The 22,389-nt window shown below is 41.4% G+C and overlaps 1 protein-coding gene across 1 annotated transcript in view; it reads left to right on the top strand.

Moving 5' to 3' along the window:
* Nucleotides 1-22,389, top strand: part of clpb (caseinolytic mitochondrial matrix peptidase chaperone subunit B) — a 128,828-nt gene that overhangs the window by 85,573 nt on the left and 20,866 nt on the right. The window contains exons 9-10 of the mRNA XM_034168191.1: nucleotides 12,250-12,305; nucleotides 17,854-17,898. Of these exons, the coding sequence (XP_034024082.1) occupies nucleotides 12,250-12,305; nucleotides 17,854-17,898 (101 nt within the window). The remainder of the gene's footprint in view (nucleotides 1-12,249; nucleotides 12,306-17,853; nucleotides 17,899-22,389) is intronic.

Consider the following 22,389-nt stretch of genomic DNA (forward strand, 5'->3'; position numbering starts at 1 on the left):
GTATTATATGTTTTTCACCCAAAACTGCTGAACACATGAAGTCATAAAACCATGGACATCACTTTCTGAAATGTAAAAACACCTAAAGGACACTCCATATTACTCAGTCCAGATACATCTTGTACTTAAACCATTTTAGTGATTCTTGTTTGTCCATTTTACTTCAAGAGCCAAACAAGATTTTGTTATGGAAAATGACACAATTCAGTTTCAGGATAACGTGGCCCTCACAAAAATGGCTAAATGTCCCAGAGCAGTAAATATAGCCAGGAAAGGGTCAAATAATTGTATAGGAATCAAAATCTAAAAATGTTGCAGTCATCTTTAAAAGTATACCGCATTATTTGTCAGTTCCATTCAACTTATTTATATAGTGCCTAATCACAAGATAAGTTACACCAAAGAGCTTCACAAGTGTAAAATCTCACTTTAGCCACCCTGAGCAAGCACATAGGCAACAATGGTAAGAGGGGAAAAACTCCCTTTGGCATTTTTTTGAGGTAGAAACCCTCAAGCAGATTGGACTCAGGGGTGACCTACTGCTTTGACCATACTAACAATGGCAAAGATCAAATAAACAAAGCAGAATTAATTGTCAAATATGCAAAACGGAGTTAATGGAAGTGCCAATCTAATAAAAAGTCCAGTGGGCAAAGTGACCCACAGTTCATCACGAGTAGCAGAGATGGTCACTGTAATTATCCTCTTCCAATGTACAGCAATCTGCAACGCACACTCCACAGTATCTTGTATCAAACCACCTTGGACAGAGAGACAGAGCATCAGTCACTCAGCCAAAATGTACAACTCACAGGAGCAGTATTTTACAGCAACAAAAAAACTTGACAGTCTATTTCATCTTAATTCATGTTTGATCATCAATAGTCAAAACTTTTTTTTTTTTTTTGCCTTGCTATACTCTCCGGAAAAGTCATAGATTTTTGTGTCGGCCATCAAGGGACTGCATTGTAAATAATATGTTGTGACCTTAGGTGATACAGATTAGTTCAAAATTGGCTGTAGGCCCATTGACTATTTCCAGTGATCTTTACTCTGGCATAGGACCACTAAAGAATTACACTCTGATTTACAACAGTCTCTGTTGAGCTAAATGTGTTAAATCAATTATTAAAGTGTTTGTTGTTGTTGTTGTTTGTTTGACAACTGTGGTCTTTTGTGTTCTTTTCTCAGTAATTTGAAGGCATACTGTACAAACATCCACTTCCCAGTGGAACACTGTCATGATCTGTTCGCTTCTTTACCTGCTGTTAGTACCATATAACCCTAACCCTGGTTCAAGTATGTATCGCTGAATAGCTGAGACATTCTTGTGATGTAGTCAGTGAAACTGAAGAAAACTGTTTTAAAAGATTTATACCCTTTCTATCTTGTTCGTACACAGTCTGCACCCCAGACCACTGAATGACAATAGTGGCCAAATATTAATAAGTTATTACTTGTTTGGCAACTAGTGCACACACGTGCAAAACACGAACACACCTAGAATAATTACTCAAAACCTTTTGAGATGTGCACTGATGGTAAACATTCAGATTAAAAAAACATATTTAGAGTGCATGTATGCAGAGTGTTGTGGCATTGGAATCGCAGGGTTTTGACTGACAGGCGCCATATTGTTTCCAATGCCAGAGTGATCGTGCATTGATGATACTACACATCACACACATCTTAACACAGTGAGTTGTTGGACGCATAGTTTTACTCTCCAAAACGTTTTGCATATGGAGGCTAAAATCAATCTGAAAACTGATATAACTTCCTAGGGCCTGGCATCCACATATGTGGACATGACATTTTTGGTTGTCTAGACCATAATACTAAGTTTTGTTTCATGAGAACCTCTGGGTCTTAGGAGGATAAAATACACTCAACAAAAATATAAACGCAACACTTTTGGTTTTGCTCCCATTTTGTATGAGATGAACTCAAAGATCTAAAACGTTTTCCACATACACAATATCACCCTTTCCCTCAAATATTATTCACAAACCAGTCTAAATCTGTGATAGTGAGCACTTCTCCTTTGCTGAGATAATCCATCCCACCTCACAGGTGTGCCATATCAAGATGCTGATTAGACACCATGATTAGTGCACGTGTGCCTTAGACTGCCCACAATAAAAGGCCACTCTGAAAGGTGCAGTTTTATCACACAGCACAATGCCACAGATGTCGCAAGATTTGAGGGAGCGTGCAATTGGCATGCTGACAGCAAGAATGTCAACCAGAGCTGTTGCTCGTGTATTGAATGTTCATTTCTCTACCATAAGCCGTCTCCAAAGGCATTTCAGAGAATTTGGCAGTACATCCAACCAGCCTCACAACCGCAGACCACGTGTAACCACACCAGCCCAGGACCTCCACATCCAGCATGTTCACCTCCAAGATCGTCTGAGACCAGCCACTCGGACAGCTGCTGAAACAATCGGTTTGCATAATCAAAAAGAATTTCTGCACAAACTGTCAGAAACCGTCTCAGGGAACCTCATCTGCATGCTCGTCGTCCTCATCGGGGTCTCGACCTGACTCCAGTTCGTCGTCGTAACCGACTTGAGTGGGCAAATGCTCACATTCGCTGGCGTTTGGCACGTTGGAGAGGTGTTCTCTTCACGGATGAATCCCGGTTCACACTGTTCAGGGCAGATGGCAGACAGCGTGTGTAGCGTCGTGTGGGTGAACGGTTTCTGATGTCAATGTTGTGGATCGAGTGGCCCATGGTGGCGGTAGGGTTATGGTATGGGCAGGCGTCTGTTATGGACGAAGAACACAGGTGCATTTTATTGATGGCATTTTGAATGCACAGAGATACCGTGACGAGATCCTGAGGTCCATTGTTGTGCCATACATCCAAGAACATCACCTCATGTTGCAGCAGGATAATGCACTGCCCCATGTTGCAAGGATCTGTACACAATTCTTGGAAGCTGAAAATGTCCCAGTTCTTGCATGGCCGGCATATTCACCGGACATGTCACCTATTGAGCATGTTTGGGATGCTCTGGACCGGCGTATACGACAGCGTGTACCAGTTCCTGCCAATATCCAGCAACTTCGCACAGCCATTGAAGAGGAGTGGACCAACATTCCACAGGCCACAATTGACAGCCTGATCAACTCTATGCGAAGGAGATGTGTTGCACTGCATGAGGCAAATGGTGGTCACACCAGATACTGACTGGTATCCCCCCCCCCCAATAAAACAAAACTGCACCTTTCAGAGTGGCCTTTTATTGTGGACAGTCTAAGGCACACCTGTGCACTAATCATGGTGTCTAATCAGCATCTTGATATGGCACACCTGTGAGGTGGGATGGATTATCTCAGCAAAGGAGAAGTGCTCACTATCACAGATTTAGACTGGTTTGTGAACAATATTTGAGGGAAATGGTGATATTGTGTATGTGGAAAAAGTTTTAGATCTTTGAGTTCATCTCATACAAAATGGGAGCAAAACCAAAAGTGTTGCATTTATATTTTTGTTGAGTGTATATGGATTTCCCACAGATAAAGAAAGGAGAAAATATGGGAAAATAAAGTCAAGAGATTTTGATATCTCTGTCAGAGCAGTTTATGCATAGTGTATAGCAGTTACCTTCAGATTTTTATTAGAATTATGGCTATTATTTTTGTATTAATAATTATGCCCACCAAAATAATGCATTCATTTAGTTTAATTATTATACAACCCCTGGCAAAAATTATGGAATCACCGGCCTCGGAGGATGTTCATTCAGTTGTTTAATTTTGTAGAAAAAAAGCAGATCACAGACATGACACAAAACTAAAGTCATTTCAAATGGCAACTTTCTGGCTTTAAGAAACACTATAAGAAATCAGGAACAAAAATTGTGGCAGTCAGTAATGGTTACTTTTTTAGACCAAGCAGAGGGAAAAAAAAATATGGAATCATGAAAAACAAAAGAACGCTCCAACACATCACTAGTATTTTGTTGCACCACCTCTGGCTTTTATAACAGCTTGCAGTCTCTGAGGCATGGACTTAATGAGTGACAAACAGTACTCTTCATCAGTCTGGCTCCAACTTTCTCTGATTGCTGTTGCCACATCAGCTTTGCAGGTTGGAGCCTTGTCATGGACCATTTTCTTCAACTTCCACCAAAGATTTTCAATTGGATTAAGATCGGACTATTTGCAGGCCATGACATTGACCCTATGTGTCTTTTTGCAAGGAATGTTTTCACAGTTTTTGCTCTATGGCAAGATGCATTATCATCTTGAAAAATGATTTCATCATCCCCAAACATCCTTTCAATTGATGGGATAAGAAAAGTGTCCAAAATATCAACGTAAACTTGTGCATTTATTGATGATGTAATGACAGCCATCTCCCCAGTGCCTTTACCTGACATGCAGCCCCATATCATCAATGACTGTGGAAATTTACATGTTCTCTTCAGGCAGTCATCTTTATAAATCTCATTGGAACGGCACCAAAGAAAAGTTCCAGCATCATCACCTTGCCCAATGCAGATTCAAGATTCATCACTGAATATGACTTTCATCCAGTCATCCACAGTCCATGATTGCTTTTCCTTAGCCCATTGTAACCTTGTTTTTTTTCTCTTTAGGTGTTAATGATGGCTTTCGTTTAGCTTTTCTGTATGTAAATCCCATTTCCTTTAGGCGGTTTCTTACAGTTCGGTCACAGACGTTGACTCCAGTTTCCTCCCATTCGTTCCTCATTTGTTTTGTTGTGCATTTTCGATTTTTGAGACATATTGCTTTAAGTTTTCTGTCTTGACGCTTTGATGTCTTCCTTGGTCTACCAGTATGTTTGCCTTTAACAACCTTCCCATGTTGTTTGTATTTGGTCCAGAGTTTAGACACAGCTGACTGTGAACAAGCAACATCTTTTGCAACATTGTGTGATGATTTACTCTCTTTTAAGAGTTTGATAATCCTCTCCTTTGTTTCAATTGACATCTCTCGTGTTGGAGCCATGATTCATGTCAGTCCACTTGGTGCAACAGCTCTCCAAGGTGTGATCACTCCTTTTTAGATGCAGACTAACAAGCAGATCTGATTTGATGCAGGTGTTAGTTTTGGGGATGAAAATTTACAGGGTGATTCCATAATTTATTCCTCAGAATTGAGTGAGTCCATATTTTTTTCCCTCTGTTTGGTCTAAAAAGTAACCGTTACTGACTGCCACAATTATTTTTCCTGATTTCTTATAGTGTGTCTTAAAGCCAGAAAGTTGCCATTTGAAATGACTTTAGTTTTGTGTCATGTCTGTGATCTGCTTTTTTTCTACAAAATTAAACAACTGAATGAACATCCTCCGAGGCCAGTGATTCCATAATTATTGCCAGGGGTTGTAGAACCAAAAGAAGTAGAAAAAATTAAACTCTATTGACTTCATTTGTTTCAAACCAGAAATATATATTTTAATAAGACCAATGAAAAATAACACCAGTTACTCTGGAAATCGATAAGGATTTCAACACATGGGTAGAAATGTGAGGAATAAATACTTATGTTCTTTTTTTTTTTCGGCTCCACACCGAAGTCAAACATCTGTTACTTGCTTTAATAACTGCTATCGAAATACCTAAAAGTATGTATCTTTGTGTGTTGGTAAGTAGCAAACCTTTGCACTGAAATGTGTGTGAGGCCTAAATGATCTTTAATTAAATGTAGTCACAGATAAACATGTCAACCGTGAAACATTTGTTTCATGTTGTTTACTCCAGATTTTACCATTATACACTTGATTTCCATTCACGTGCGTAAATAATAAATTAAACTAGCAATGTACAATTTTCCGACTTTATAGAAAATTATGTAAATTATTTCAATCCATTTCTTGATGCAGCTTGTTTCTTACTTTGAGCCATTGGATAATGGCTCAAAGTAGGAAACAGTATGGCTTCAAATTGCTAGTTGTCACCACTCTGCATATAGGCACTCTAACAATATTTAATTTGCAAAGGGAGTTTTTCCTTCCCACTGTAGCCAAGTGCTTGCTCACAGGGGGTCGTTTTGACCGTTGGGGTTTTACATAATTATTGTATGGCCATGCCTTACAATATAAAGCGCCTTGGGGCAACTGTTTGTTGTGATTTGGCGCTATATAAAAAAATTGATTGATTGATTGATTACTTTACCATACGTACTCTGTGCTTTGCTCATTATGTCTTTTCAGCTGTGCTGGTGTGTGCACAGAACCACAGACATCAGTGTGTCTGAAAGAAATCATGATCAATAGCCATATCAATGAAATGCTGTGATCTCATCTATTCAGCACTGCATGCGCACTGCGCTGCTCTATTCCTTTATACATCTTCGGTTGTTGGCCCACCTGGTAATAGGTCTCTCCAGAGAATCCTTAGGTACTGCTGGAATGACTTTGTGTCAAACAGTTACCTTGGGAAAATCAGAGACGGTTTACTACTTATACCATGAGGAAATCTCGACAAAACATAATAGCCAGGATTCAGTGTGCCGGTGTCTTAAGTGGTGAGGATCCCAGCATGTGGAAAAGGCCAAGGGAAACGTATCACCTGGAAGCAACAGATAGATGACTCTTTTCAGGAGGTGGGAATGGATTGGTTGTTGCCTGGGTGGTTGCCAACCATAACACGGTGCTGTTCTGTAGTGTGGTGGATGGAGTGGCGAGCAGCACCAGCGCATCCTCTCAGACCTGACCGCCCGTGCATTCTGATGTGCACCCCTCCTCCCACCAACACACACACACGCACGCACGCAAAATGAGACTAGCAGTTCCAGAACTTAATTTTTATTGATGTTTGAATGAGGATGTTCGGACCACATTGTAGTGTTGTCACTGCTGAGCATAGTATCTAATTAATCAATATTACAGCCTCAAATCAGAAAATATCAGGGTGGTATGGAAATCCAAATTAAAACTGTACTTAAACTTGTATTTCTTTGCAGACTGTGTAACTCAAATATCTCATGTTTTCTGTGATCCACTTCATTTGAATTGTTAATTCATATCTGTTCCTGCATTTCAGCCCTGCAACACTTTGCAAAAAAACTGGGACAGGGACAATTCAGGGCTAGTAATGTGGTTAAAAAAAATTAAGTAAAATAGAAATTAAATAATATTTCAAATGGGTGATGTCAACAGGTGAGTGTAATCATGATTTAATACAAATGCAGTATCAAAGAAAGGCTGAGTGGTGGAGGACCACCACCTTGACAACAAATTATTGAAATGTTTAAAAACAATGTGACTCAAAGAAAGATGGGAAGGGATTTGTTTATTTCTCCCACTAAAGTGCAGAATATCATTAAACAATTCAAGAAATCTGGAGGAATTTCAGTGCACAAAGGGCAAGGGCACAAGCCTTAGCTGAACACCTGTGATATTCAATTCCACAGATGGCAGTGCATTAACAGATGTCATTCATCAATAGCTGATATAACCACATGGACAAGGGATTACATTGGGAAAAATTTTTCATGTGCTACAATACAGAATTGCATTCAGAAATGCCGCTTAAAGTGCGTATCACTCATAAATAAAATGTCAATTGAGTTGACTATTCTGAATGAAAAAAGAATTCTGAAAATATTGATGCATTTCATTTTATTTTTGGTGCCATATGACTTGAGAAATGAAGTCATAAACATAGGGAAACTTGCATGATTTCACCTGCCTCTGACAAATGCTCAGAAACCTCAAGCTGTGAGGGATATGAATTTTGGTTATGTCATCTCGGGTCACGGCCCTAAAATGAATGGTGGAAAATGTAATATTTTACAGAGTGCAATCAGTGTTTTGTGAGCTTTGATAATGAATATGTCGAAAAAGTTAAAATGTGGGTGTTTTTTTTGTTGTTGTTGTTTGGGGGTTTTTTGCAAGGATGTAGTCACCTGACTAGTGTCGCTTATCAGATGGGCAGATTTTCTAAAGATAATTTGAGGAAAGTGAGAGGTTTTTTTTTAGAGTGTGTACAAACAGCAGAAGTGAAGCCCAGCACAGCATGAGAATGGTCCTCAGAGCATGGATATAACCACAGATTTTATCTTTTCCTTTTGTGTGGCCAAGAGAAAATTCTTAAAGCGTGTTTGCTCTTCCAAAAGCGTGGAAACGGCTGTGTTTGTGGTTTGCGTTGCACTAAGCTGAGTTGCTACATGCAGAACAAAGTCTCGCTGAGGAAGCTGCTTGTGTGATCACGGAGTTGGACAGAAAGCCGACGATGACCTGCTGCTTTTAACGGGGCAGCTGTGATGTCGACCAGCTCCCAGGCCTTTAAATTACTAGATAAGCTGAGCTAAAGTGATGGCTAAGCTAAGTGCTACTGTTCCACTGCCCCACTGTCAGTGACACTGGATTAACCATCTATAAGGCTGATGAAGGGACGTTGTTTTTCTGTGGAGCACCACACAGCGGAACAATAATTCAACAGGGCTCTCTCTGTGTGTGAACACAGCAGGAGTGAAATTAGAGACACCACTTTGGTATGTTATCATTATTATTCAGTCTTATTGAGACGTATGCGATGTTATTTTATTTATTTTTTCTGAATACACCGTGGGTTAAGAGGCGAGACGCACATCTGTTGATTGCAAAATTTGATTTGAAAGCCAAACTGGAGCACCACACTCATACAGCACAAACGTCTGCCAACACTAGTTTCCAACTCCACAAAATGTTACCTTGGAAAAAAATTTCAAGGTCAAGTCCTGTTAGAAGTGCTTTTTCATGAGCTAAAATACAATACAAAATATAGATGCTCATGGTAGAAGGCTGTAAACCTTTGGTTTTTAATCACAAATTTATATTTTATAACTTTGTTAACCCACAAAGCGTGAATCAGTTGCAAATCGTGAATTTTCCGCAAAATGTTCATTGCGAAACGTGAATACCAGTGGTGGCTCTTGAAAAAAAAATCTTGGTGGGGATGGTGTGCCAATAGATTTCCCTGCCTAGTCCAGTCCAGGCATTCAAATGAACATTTGGAAAATTACTGCAGTTCCACAATAATCATTTAATGTCCTTCTCAAAATCAGCAGTTTCACAGATAAAGTTAACCATTTACAGTTATATTAGGCCTCATTTATACTTTGGAAAGGAACAGTATCAAATACAATACAACACTCAAGTTCTTGAGCAAGGACTAGACCCTCCATAAAGACTGTGCAGGTATGGAGTGAGGAGGCCACTACATCAATACAGCACTGCTTTGCCATCACGGACTGGGACACCTCTGCTGTCCTGGGCTACATTAACTTTTGCACAGAGGCCATACTGTCTACTAAAACCATCAGGATGTTTCTAAATCAGATGTCCTGGTCTCATGGAAATGTGCAGTCGTTGCTCAAAGCCAGAGATGCCGTCTACAGGTCAGGGGACCAGGTGGAATACAAAACTGCCCAGAAGCCAGAAGAACCGAGCAAAATGCATCAGAGAAGCCAAGAACAGGTACAGGCAGCAAATAGAGGGCCACTTTGAGAACCACGACCCCAGCAGCATGTGGAGAGGAATTAAATCCCAACCGACTAAAAAAAAACACCATGCAGATCAGTTAAGACAGAGATCTCCCTGACACACTGAACGTCTTCTTTGCTTGCTTTGATAAACATCAGGGAAGAGCACAGACTGCTGAAAGAATCCAGTCTGAGGAGAAGCAGATACTCCTCATCCTACAGCACCAGGTGAGATCCACCTTGAAATGGATCGACACCACCAAAGCAGCCGGACCAGATGGGGTGATGGGCCGCCTACTGAAGACCTACACTGACCAGCTGGCTGGGATGTTCACAGACATCTTTAACCTCTCCCTCCAAGTAGAGTACCTTAATTGAGAGAGTGGCGACATGACAAGTCAAAAAAAAAAAAAAGGTCATGTGTCTCATGGTGCCATCTTGGGTTCAAAATAGAGTTGGCTGTTAATCTGTCTGCATGTAAATCCAGCTATTTTATTTCTTTATTTGCTGAAAATGCTGGGTTGCTGTGCGTTTGGATGCACAAATAGACACATCAAGGGCTTCAAGATGTACAGATTCCCTTCATATCTGAACAGAAGAAAAATTTGGGAAAATAGTAGGCTGTGTGCGATGGAAGCCAACATCATTGTCAAAGTTTTTAGAGGTAAATTTATTGTTCAGTCCCATGTAAAGTAAAACTCACCTAAATCGTCATTGTATAAACTGAATATTCGCAATCATCGGACAAAAAAAGTCCCAATGTTTTTGTATTGTTTTCCATGTAATAAACACCGTATATAACGGATTTTCACTCACATCAGATAAGATGTCCCGTCCGATCGCAATGTATTTCCATTAAAAACCCCGAGCAGTCTGGACGTGCACAGTAACAGAGGTACAAATTATAGTTCAGCGCTCTGACACTCGCTGATTTGAGGAAAGTGGATCCGGAGTAATTTCTCTGATTAAAAGGCCGATCGTTTATTTATTTTTTTCACACCGTGGTCAGACTCGGACCTGCAGCCTGAGGTGCACCTGTTAAATCAGACGCAAAAGGCTGTGATTTGACACTTTTCTGCTTTTACTCTTCATATTTTAATAGTTTTTGCAGTGTGCATGCTGATTTCAAATGTATCAGAAAAGCCCGCAACTTTACAACACCGAGTGGATAAAGAGGAAATTGTTCATCTTACTTTTGAATTGTATGTGATGATTGTAGAAAGAAAAGCTTGTTGAGGATCAGATTAGTCCAGAATAAAGCATAATCCAGCTAAGAAGAATTTTTAAAACTCACGCACATCATTGCATGACATGGAATTACAGAGCTGCAGAAGCATAAAATCAGGCTTTAAATTCATTAAATAAATCATCGTGAATTGTAAATTTGATAGCTTAACTGTTTTTATATTTTTTATATTTATTTTGATAGCACCTGTACCTGGATGTGTTGCTATAGTATGTGGTTAAATGATTTAAAAAATGTTGAAAACAAAAAGGATTTATTCAGTAGTTCAGCGCAGTTGAAACCAAAATGGCCCCATGTTCTGAGTTGATGCCACTCTGTCAATTAAGGCGTTCTACCTACAACATGCTGCTGTCTCCACCTGCCTCAAATGGACTACTATTGTTCCTGTGACCAAAATGCCTGCTGTCACAATCCTTAATGACTACCGCCTAGTTACCCTCACCCTGGTGATTGTGAGGTGCTTTGAGAGGATGGTGTTAGCACACATCAAAAACAGCATCCCTGCAGACCTGGACAGCCATCATTTCACATACCTGATGAACAGATCTACAGAGGATGTTGTCTCCACTTCATAGAACCCTGGTCCACCTGGAGCAGCCAAACACATACATCAGGATGTTCTTTGAAGACTTTAGCACTGCAGTCAATACTGCAATTCCTCATAATACTTTCCAGATGCACTGTAAATGCAGGAATGGGGATATCAAATGAAGTTGTCCAGATGTCCAGGAAAAGCATGAAATGTCTTAGGTTCATCCTGTTGTCATGAAATAAAAGTCAAAGAAAATGTGAGTCATTGTTTTGTTTTTGCATTTTCCATATAATCGCAGATTTTACTGATTTTTGTATCTGTGAGTGCATGTGTGCACTACATACGTGCATGCTCTAGCTGTGGATTGTGGGGATCAGCATCAGACATTTCTCAATGATGTTGGTATCAAAAAATAAATAAAATTGATTGGCATATCTCTGTTTTACACAAACACAGGCTTGTTTTCAAATGGCTGAAAGATGGAGTATTCGACACGAAGGGGGCAGACAGGGATATCGCAGTCCGAATAGATGGCTAAAAGTGAGGTAGATGGGGAAATGACAGGTCAGAGAGATAGATGAAGTTGAGACGGTGTTCATTTCCTCTGTTGCCTTCAGCAACAAACATTGGGCATGAGGCATCAATATTAAACACACAGACACACAGCCACAGTTATCCCCATATGCATACCAAACACACGACATCAATATCATATATGAGCATTAATATGCAGAATATTTTACAGACAATCATAATGTTTGCTTCTGAGAGCGGTGCATGATTGAAAGCTTTGTAGATGGAGGCACTGGGATTTAGGCCAGCACTTAGAGGAAATGCTCATCTTTCTGTCTAAAATGAATGAGCTTGTTTTCTTGAGCTTCAGAAGTCTTTGCATATTGATATATTCTCCCCAAAATGTCTTGTATTTTTCCAACAATAAAAATGTAAGTAAATAGAGGCAGGATGTTTCTTTTGGATACTGAATAATTAAATTAAGTCTGTTCTGTCTTAATGGTTGATTATCTCACAGGAAAGACAGAGTTGGCCAAACAAGTGGCTCGCTACATGCACAAGGACATCAAAAAGGTGTGTCTCTCTCACTCTGTCATACTCATTCACTCACTGACCCAACTGTGCAGGGCTGCAAATCCTCTGTTTGTGGACGGATTTCCATCAAAATGTGTTTCCATTTTCCATTTATTTCATCATATAAAACCGCATGGTTGTCCTCAGACAATGGAATAACAGCGCCTAGCTGCTGAGTGGCATCATCTTGCAATGATTTAGCACAAGACCTGGTGGGAATGTGACTGCGCGCAAACACATTTTTGCAGGGAAATTTCACATAAACAACTTCAGCTCTTTATTTTATTCTTTTTATATCCAGACAACACAAACTATGTGAAAACACAAGCGTTACATGAAGAAAAGCGTCCTCACGTGTGGGGTGCTGCCGGTGCACGCCGGTGCCAAGCAGGGGCGGTCCTGGAGGCGGGCCGACCGGGCAGCCATCACTGCGGGAAAAAAAAAAAAAAACGGGGTGGGGGGGGTTGTCCTGACAGGGGGGTTCGTGGTTTTGTTACATTACGGCAGAGCGGTGCCCCCCACCTTCCCGTCCCATGGCGGCTTTCCTCTCACTTATTCCCGCAGCTTCACAGTGCTATAAACAGTAGAGAAGCAAAGACTGCAGCGAAACGAGACGACTCATTGGATAAATACTGGGCTTTGTCCCGCCCATCGGACGCTCAGCGTGTCTGGGGGTCTATGGGGCAGTGGGCTGGCCTCGGCCGGCCCGGACGCTCAGCTTCTGCATGATGATTGGATGATCTGTCTGAGGCTGAATCCCTTTTTGATTGACAGCGAAAGGAGCGAATCAGCGATCTTTTGGTGTAAACATCCGTGGGAGCATTTTCATTCTGTTCTGAGTTGAACCGGAGACTTTCCTAATCCTCTTAGCGGCATTTTCTTTGTTAAAAACGACTAGTGACAAATCGAGCTTCTATTTCTGGTGGGTTTTTTTTGTAGCTGCTTGTGTTTGGAGGCTGACTTCTATCACTCTTTCTGACTTCTATCGCAGTTTCTGTCCCTACCGAGTAGCGGGTGCTGCTGAGCTCCTCCACCGTCACAAAGCACTCACAGGTGGACACACTTCACACTAGCCTCGCGCCAGTCCCAGCTAGCGAGCTAGGTAGGTAGCAAGCTGCACATAATAGCAGACAGTTTGAATGTTGTGGACCGGATTTTGGCGAAGCCATTTGATAGTCTTCCTTACGAAGAAGCCATGGCTGCTGTCATGGCTTCAGCTCTCAATGGTTTGCAGGCCAAAGTTAAAGCAACAGCCCCCAGTGCAATGTTTGTGCATTGCTATGCACACAGACTGAATCTGGTTCTGTCTCAGGGGGCTAAATGCTTATCTGAGTGCAGAATATTTTTTGCATCACTCTCTGGGTTTGCCACATTTTTCTCAAAATCCACAAAGATGTCTTTTCTTGAGTCTGCAGGCTGCTCAAGGTTGGCCAGAAATGCTCCTACTCGATGGAATTTCACATCACGGATAGTGAGCACTGGGGCAAACAGTTATGATGCCCTCCTGCAAACGTTTGAGATGATCATTGCAGATAAGTCCATGGATGATGACACATTAGACTGTGCCAATTTCTTTGTTTGTTATTGCAGTAGTCATTAAAACCGGAAATTTGTTCTTGAGAATAGTTGTTGTGAGTTAATTTGTGGGATTGTGGGTGTTCAGGAAGAAGTTAGTGTTTTCATGGGTGGTGGGGTGGAGGTGGTGGCCACATTAGTGTGCGCAGGGGGGGGGCGCACGCAGGGGGTTTCGCCCGGGGAGTAAATCACTCTAGGACCGCCACTGGTGCCAAGCCAACTACAGAGGCCGAGACTGGTGCACAGCCGACTCAATCGACGTCGTCTACCACAAGATCGACCAGATTGGAGGCTAATAACAATGCTGCAGCCCCTGTAACAGAGAACAGGGAGGCTTTTATGACAAAAACAACAGAATGGAAATTGAAATTTTTCAGGTACCGAGACATACTTTCATTCTTCGAGATTTTGGTGCTGGATAGCGGTGTGCATTATTTACATTCTTCTATGTTTTAAAGGACATGTCGCACTGAAATCATAACATTTCCGAGTGTTTCCAACAGTGTTTATGTAATTTTGAGGAAAATGTCCCAGCGTGCGCTTCACTGGAATGTATCTGCTAACATTAAGAACAGAGATGCAGATTAATTGCAAAGTTTTCCATAAGTGTGACGTCATGTTATGATGGCTCATTTTTAAGTGACAACTGTTAATTTTGATGCAGTTACAGTAAAAAAAAAAAAAAGTAAAACAGCCGTGTTCCACTGTGAGAAAACTTAGTGCACATGCATGTCCATTAATTATGATCGTAGCCTGTTAGAAACAGTTTGCTAGACGCCCTGCTTTGTGCACCCTTATAAGTGTTGTCATCAATTTAACTGTGAAAAATCTAAGAAATAAATCTGTGTGATGAAACAGCCTGAAAACAGTGGAGAGGTACGGCAGTACACTAGCATCCTGCGACACAAACAGCAGCATCAGTATACGTTAGGATCCAGACACTAAAAAAGTTAAGCATTTCGGGGGTGTCATCTCCGCTCTGTACATCCTCTGTAAATCTTAACCTTTAATTTCAAATGAAAGCTCAGAAGCTTCGTGATCAGGCTCAGACTCATTTTTATTGTCACTCGACCCTTACAGGCAGAACGAAATGCAGTTTCTCCAGGTCTTGGTGTAGTTAACTGGGACAATTTTTTTTAACCTAACCTATTGTATAAACTTTTGCAATATAAACTTTTGCAATGTACAATATGCGCACCCCTGTGGCCATAGAATATATATACAAGGCACAGAGTTGGCGGCAGCAGCATTAGAGTATTAAGAAGGTGACAGTGTGCATGTAGTGCAATGTTCACAGTTTGGTGGTGGATGTTGAACTGTTCAACAGTCTGACAGCATTCGGGTAGAAGCTGTTTTTCAGTCTGGACGTTTTTGCCGGGATGCTGCACAGCCTCCTTCCAGAGGGAAGGGGTGTGAACAGACTGTGTGCAAGGTGGGTGGAGTCTTGGAGGATGCAGGTGGCTTTGTCTCAACATCTGGATATGTAGATGTCCCCAATGGGTGGTAAGCTGCATCCGGTGGTCCTCTGTGCAGACTTCACCACCCGCTGCAGCGCTTTCTTCTCCGCCACCATGCAGCCACCATACCACACAGGGAGGCAGCAGGACAGGACACTCTCCACTGCACAGCTGAAGAAGGCCCTGAGGACCTCTGTGTTCAGTCCGGTCCTTCCTAATTTCCTCAAAAAATAGAGACGGTGGGCTTTCTTGATGACAGCTGTGGTGTTGGTGTGCCAGGTGAGAGTGTTGGAGAGGTGGACTCCAAGATACCTGATGGAGGAGACGATCTCCACTGCAGCTTCGTTATGTAGAGGGTGGAGGGGGTGGGGGGTGGTGGTGATCACACGTAGCAGCTTTCGTTTCACTCTGTCTGACAGCCATCAGGATGTTTCTGCTTTTCCTAAAATGTACATCACATGCTGAGAAATGCACAGTAAGACATTTTCTGGGAATGCACCTGCTGATTCCCAGAGTGAGATGGATAATTAGCAATAAAATACATCAGCGACCACTAACTATTACTGCATATGCATGGATAGACTTACAATCATGAATACTTTGATGTTGTGTTGCCACCTGAGAGATTAGATAATGTGTGACATGTTCTTGTTTTATACTTGTTTGTGGTTCATTTTTTTTAGATCTAAGGATAATTTTTGTGGTTATTTTTCATTCCATTTTTCCATTCTTGCAAGAAAGATGGCATAAGTACTTTTTAGTCTTTTGTAAATTGGTGTAAATTGGTTTCAGAATCAAATTTAGTTATTTCTTATGTTGCAAGTTTGTCATTAGCACTTAATTTACATTTTCCTTTTTGGATGGGGAAGAAAGCCGGACCTTTTGTTTTTCAATTTTTTTTTGCGCAATATAGAGGGGTGTTGAAATCTGAATCACAAGGACAAGGTGAGAACTTCACAATGTTAATTTCATGATGTCAAGTGAATCCGGCACCATTTTTAAATATTTCAAAAAGAAAACCACAGCACATCATAGAGACTCAATTTGCCTGTTTCATGCTCAGCTATGAATGAAACTGATTAACATCCATCCATCCATCCATTTTCTTCCGCTTTATCCGGAGTCGGGTCGCGGGGGCAGCAGCTCAAGCAAAGCCGCCCAGACCTCTCGATCCACACACACCTCCCCCAGCTCCTCCGGGGGAACCCCAAGGCGTTCCCAAGCCAGCCGAGAGATGTAGTCTCTCCAGCATGTCCTGGGTCTTCCCTGGGGCCTCCTTCCAATGGGACATGCCCGGAACACCTCTCCAGCGAGGCGTCCAGGGGGCATCCGGAAAAGATGCCCGAGCCACCTCAACTGACTCCTTTCGACGTGGAGGAGCAGCGGCTCGACTCCGAGCTCCTCCCGAGTGACCGAGCTCCTCACCCTATCTCTAAGGGAGCGCCCAGCCACCCTGCGTAGGAAACTCATCTCGGCCGCTTGTACTTGCGATCTCGTTCTTTCGGTCATGAGCCAAATCTCATGACCATAGGTGAGGATCGGAACATAGATCGATCGGTAAATCGAGAGCTTTGCCCCCCTACTCAGCTCTCTCTTCACCATGATGGTCCGATACAGCGACCGCATCACTGCAGATGCTGCACCGATCCGTCTATCGATCTCACGCTTCATCCGTCTCTCACTCGTGAACAAGACCCCGAGATACTTAACATTAACATTAATGAATTAACATTAAAATTATTATTTTATCATTATTTTGAAGTGACATTATTGTTTTTTTTTTTTTTTTGCAAGTTAAATGATTTAACTATTGCTTCAGTTTTAAAATGACTTACACGTGGCAAAAGACTTTCCATTGGCAATAGTTATCAAGCCTGTAAGTGTATTATTTACTAAAAGCAGGAAGGATGTAATTATTGATTTGTTTTATAAAACACACTTAGAATTTGACAAATGTAGAACGAACGCAAAATTAAAGTCAGTTAATGCAGACCACCAGGCTGTTTGTGGAAACTTATTACAGACAATACATACAAGATAGTAAATAAATTGTAATGAAATAAAGAGTTGAGCCATATTTTGTTCCAGTATAAGAGTCAAATACTACTGTGTTTTAAACCAAGAAAAACTGACCAAAGTGCTCTCAGAATGCACCAAATTGCACCACTTTTTCAAAGTTACTGGGGGGATGCTCCTGGACCCCTCTTCACCTGGACCCCTCTGCACCTCTGGCGCTCGTGCTGTGCACCTTTGCCACACAGGCCATCCACTCACAGAAAATGTTCAGTCAAAAAATTTCAGTTGCTTGCAGCCATGCCTGTGTTGGACCTTTTAGCTAATAGCTAAAACCACATTTTCCCCTCAATAAAAAAAAATGCATGTGCAAGAAATTTTATTTGGTTCTTTGCCCAATTTTCAAAGATGGTCTGTTTTGCAGTACCTTTCGGTGACAGATATTTACTCAACCACCAAAATAAAAACAAGCACTCATATTGAACTTGCTGTCTATGTTTCAGGGTTTCATCCGTATGGACATGTCGGAGTTCCAGGAAAAACATGAGGTAAGCTACTATTTGCATATTTTAGTGTGCCTTCTGGAAATACATGGCACCCAAAAATATCAGCTTCTCACAATAGTGATAGAGAGCAGTATTCATGAAAAGTCAGGCTACATTTTGAGTCTGCCAAGGCTAGGATATTATTGACATTATAAGATGGACATCTCATGAATAGGATTCTTGTTACGATTGGTCTATGACACACTCCCAGCGCCAGTCAACCTGATGATATGCAGCGTGACAGATGACCTGGACTGCAAACTCTGTGCAAACCTGCCAATCAGGTGCATGGCCCATCTGATTGCAGTGTAGCTGTAGTAGATGGCTGTTATAGATGACAGTATGACACAGTTCCACTTGGGTTTTCAACCACAGTTGACACAACAAGGAAGAAGAATCCAATGTCAACACGGTCAGGGTTTATCTTCATCAGCTTCATCAAGGCAAGAGCCTTGGGAAGCATCATTCCCAACTAGACAGCCATTGAAGTCACTGCAAAAGACTGCGATTTCAAGGATGATCTAAAAAACAACTAAAGATCCGTGAAGGGGTAACTAACACCTTACTAAGGCCAGAGTTGTTGTCACAATACAGAGAAACAAAACGCCTTATACTTCTTGATCCTGCTGTCCCTTGGAAGTAAAAGGTGGAAGAAGCCCATGAACAGAAAAAGGCCAACTACTAGGAGTTGATAGAAAAGTACCATTCATGTGGATGTCATACAGTGCATCCGGACCGTATTCATAGCGCTTCACTCTTTCCACATTTTTGTTATGTTACAGCCTTATTCCAAAATGGAGTAAATTCTTTTTTTTTTCCAACAAAATTCTGCTCACAACACCCCATAATGACAGCATGGAAAAAGTTTTTTTTTAATTTTCTGTTGCAACTTTATATACATACATACGTACGTGTGTGTGTGTGTGTGTGTGTGTGTGTATATATATATATATATATATATATATATATATACACACACACACACATATATATACTAAAAAAAAATCACATGTACATAAGTATTCACGTCCTTTGCTCAATACTTTGTTGATGCACCTTTGGCAGCAATTACAGCAACAAGTTCTTGTACACCTATTTTTGGCAGTTTTGGCTATTCCTCTTTGCAGCACCTCTCAAGCTCCATCAGGTTGGATGGGGAGCGTCGGTTCACAGCCATTTTCAGATCTCTCCAGAGATGTTCAATTGGATTCAGGTCTTGGCTCTGGCTGGGCCACTCAAGGACATTTATAGAGTTGTCCTGAAGCCACTCTTTTGATATCTTGGCTGTGTGCTTAGGGTCATTGTCATGTTGAAAGATGAACCATTGCCCCAGTATGAGGTCAAGAGCGCCCTGGAGCAGGTTTGATCTTCTCATTGATCTTTCCCTCAATCCTAGTATCCCAGTTCCTGCTGCTGAAAAACATCCCCACAGCATGATGTTGCCACCACCATGCTTCACTGCAGAGATGGTGTCTGGTTTCCTCCAAACATGATACCTGGCATTTATACCACAAAGTTCATTCTTTGTCTCTTCAGACCAGAGAATTTTGTTTCTCATGGTCTGAGAGTCCTTCAGGTGCATTTAGGCAAACTCCAGGCAGGCTGCCATGTGCCTTTTACTAAGGAGTGGCTTCCGTCTGGCAACTCTACGACACAGTCCTGATTGGTAGATTGCTGCAGTGATAGTTGTCTTTCTGGAAGGTTCTCCTCTCCACATAGCAATGTTGGAGCTCTGACAGAGTGACCATTGGGTTCTTGGCCACCTCCTTGACTAAGGCCCTTTCCCCTGATCCCTCAGTTAGATGGGTGGCCAGCTCTAGGAAGAGTTTGGGTGGATCTGAACTTCTTCCATTTAGGGATGATGGAGGCCACTGTGCTCATTGGAACCTTCAAAGCAGCAGAAATGTTTCTGTGCCCTTCCCCAGATTTGTGCCTTGAGACAATCATGTCTTCAAGGTCTACAGACAGTTCCTTTGACTTCATGCTTGGTTTGTGCTCTGACATGCACTGTCAACTGTGGGACCTCATATGTAGACAGGTGTGTGTCTTTCCAAATCATGTTCAGTCAACTGAATTTAGCCCAGGTGGACTCAATTAAGTTGTAAAAACTTCTCAAGGATGATAAGTGGAAACAGGATACACCTGAACTCAATTTTGAGTTTCATGTCAAAGGCTGTGAATCCTTAAGTACATGTGATTTCTTTTTCTTTTTTGTTTGTTTTCATAAATATGCAAAACTCTTAAAAAAAAAACTTTTCACATTGTCATTATAGGGTATTGTGTGTGTGTGTGTGTGTGTGTGTGTGTGTGTATATATATATATATATATATATATATATATATATATATATATATATATATATTACAAAAAAATTAATTTAATCTATTTTAGAATAAGGTTATAACATAACAAAAAACATGGAAAAAGTGAAGTGCTGTGAATACTTTCCAGATACACTGTAGCGTCCAATAGAGGTTGGATGTTGAGGATTTGCCAGACATTCCTGGGGATGGCGCGGGGGGGTGGCACCTTATGCCTGAAGGCCATTTCCAAAATTAGTAGGCAAACAGTCGGCTATTCAGTGGCTATGAATGAAGAGAGACCAACGATGAGTTAGCCAACTACGTTCAGGCCAACTCTGTTCATCTTGGTCAAAGCAACTCTGGCTGTTGTTGTGGGGACCTAAACTTCTGTTGCAAGATGACCCACCAAATGAATTCTTCAAGAATGCCAAAGCTGCCCAAAGAAAAGATTCTCAGACAATATGTGGTCTTGACCCGAAACAGCTGGAGGCTGTTGCCTCAGACAGAATGGGCTGGTGTACCCTGTCCAAGAAGGCAGTAACAGCTTTTGAAGGTTATCAGTGTCACTGCCTTTCTGATTCTCAAGAAGGCCAGCACAGAGCTGCCCTTGCCTTTATCCCTGCTGTTGGTGTTGTATGTCCCAACTGGAACAGCATTTGTGCTTCAGCCTTTGGATAATTAATGACTGCACGAGTTGTCATCTTCGACTCTCGAGAAACTAGTAATGATGAATGTTATTATTATTGTTGTTATTGTTCTCAGAATATCACAATATTTAATTTTATGATATGAGTTTGATTTAAAAACTTCAAAAATTGACATAATCAATTGCTGATTGAAACTGTTGAAACAACGTGGACATGTACAGTGAGGAAAATAAGTATTTGAACACCCTGCGATTTTGCAAGTTCTCCCACTTAGAAATCATGGAGGGGTCTGAAATTTTCATCTTAGGTGCATGTCCACTGTGAGAGATAATCTAAAAAAAAAAATCCGGAAATCACAGTGTATGATTTTTTTAAATAATTTATTTGTATGTTACTGCTGCAAATAAGTATTTGAACACCTACCAACCAGCAAGAACAGAGAACAGAGAAGTTTCAGAAGAAGTCGGTTTCAGCATTTTATCCGGATATTCCACTGTTAAAGGAGATTTTTTTAATGAAAGACGTGCGGATGGGTCCGCGTGTCGGGACGCAGCCGGCGTGGTGCGGCGGCACAGGAAAAACACCTCCGTGTTGATAATCATTTGTAAAATCCAGGCGGCTTTTGATGGCTTTCAGTGGAGTGAGTATATGAGAAATTGTTTAACAGCTGGACATGTTCCAACTTGTCCTTAAGGCTTCCAACGGAGGTGTTTTTCCTGTGGCGGAGCGTCGCGGCGGCTGCAAGCCGACGCTGCAATCCGTCCGCACGTCTTTCATTAAAAAAAATCTCCTTTAACAGTGGAATATCCGGATAAAATGCTGAAACCGACTTCTTCTGAAACTTCTCTGTTCTCTCACGACGTCCTGGATCAATAGAGCCTGAAATGTGGAGGTTTTCAGCTTGAAACAGGCTGACGACGGCGCCTGAGAGCGCTGCACGACGTCTCACACCGTGGGAAGTCCTTAAAGTGACAGTATCACCTCAAAATCTCTCATCAGCCGTTAAAATTTTCACTGAAAACCAGCTTAATTTTTCGAACCGTGTCCACTTCGATGTGTCTCACAGGTTTAGAAAAAATTTTGATCAAACAAAGCGCCAGTCTCTCAGCAACTTCTCAGACAAAGGAATTCCGACGAGGGGCTGGACGACTCCTCCCACAAGGAGTGCTCACAGGCAAATGACGTCACTGACAGGCGTGGAAAAACTCACGCATGCGCACGAGGGTTCAAGCATGTCTGCCCTAAAAACATATGAATGAAATCCATATAGTTTTTGAAAAAAATAAAAAGGACCTATACTTTATTGACAGACCTCGTATATATATATACACACACATATACATATGCATATTTATAAACATGATTGGGATTGAAAAGGAGCTAGGAGATAGGAGCATCTTCTTTACAATATGTGAAATGGAGTTTAGGTGTGGTAAGGTGACATTAGTGCTGGGATTTGTAAACAAGTTGTTATTGCACGTGATTTGTGGACATATTATTGCATGTGGTTATTTCACAGTGTTATTGTACAGCCTGACAGCAG

The sequence above is a fragment of the Thalassophryne amazonica genome, chromosome 4, assembly GCF_902500255.1.
Source record: "Thalassophryne amazonica chromosome 4, fThaAma1.1, whole genome shotgun sequence".
NCBI lineage: Eukaryota > Metazoa > Chordata > Actinopteri > Batrachoidiformes > Batrachoididae > Thalassophryne > Thalassophryne amazonica.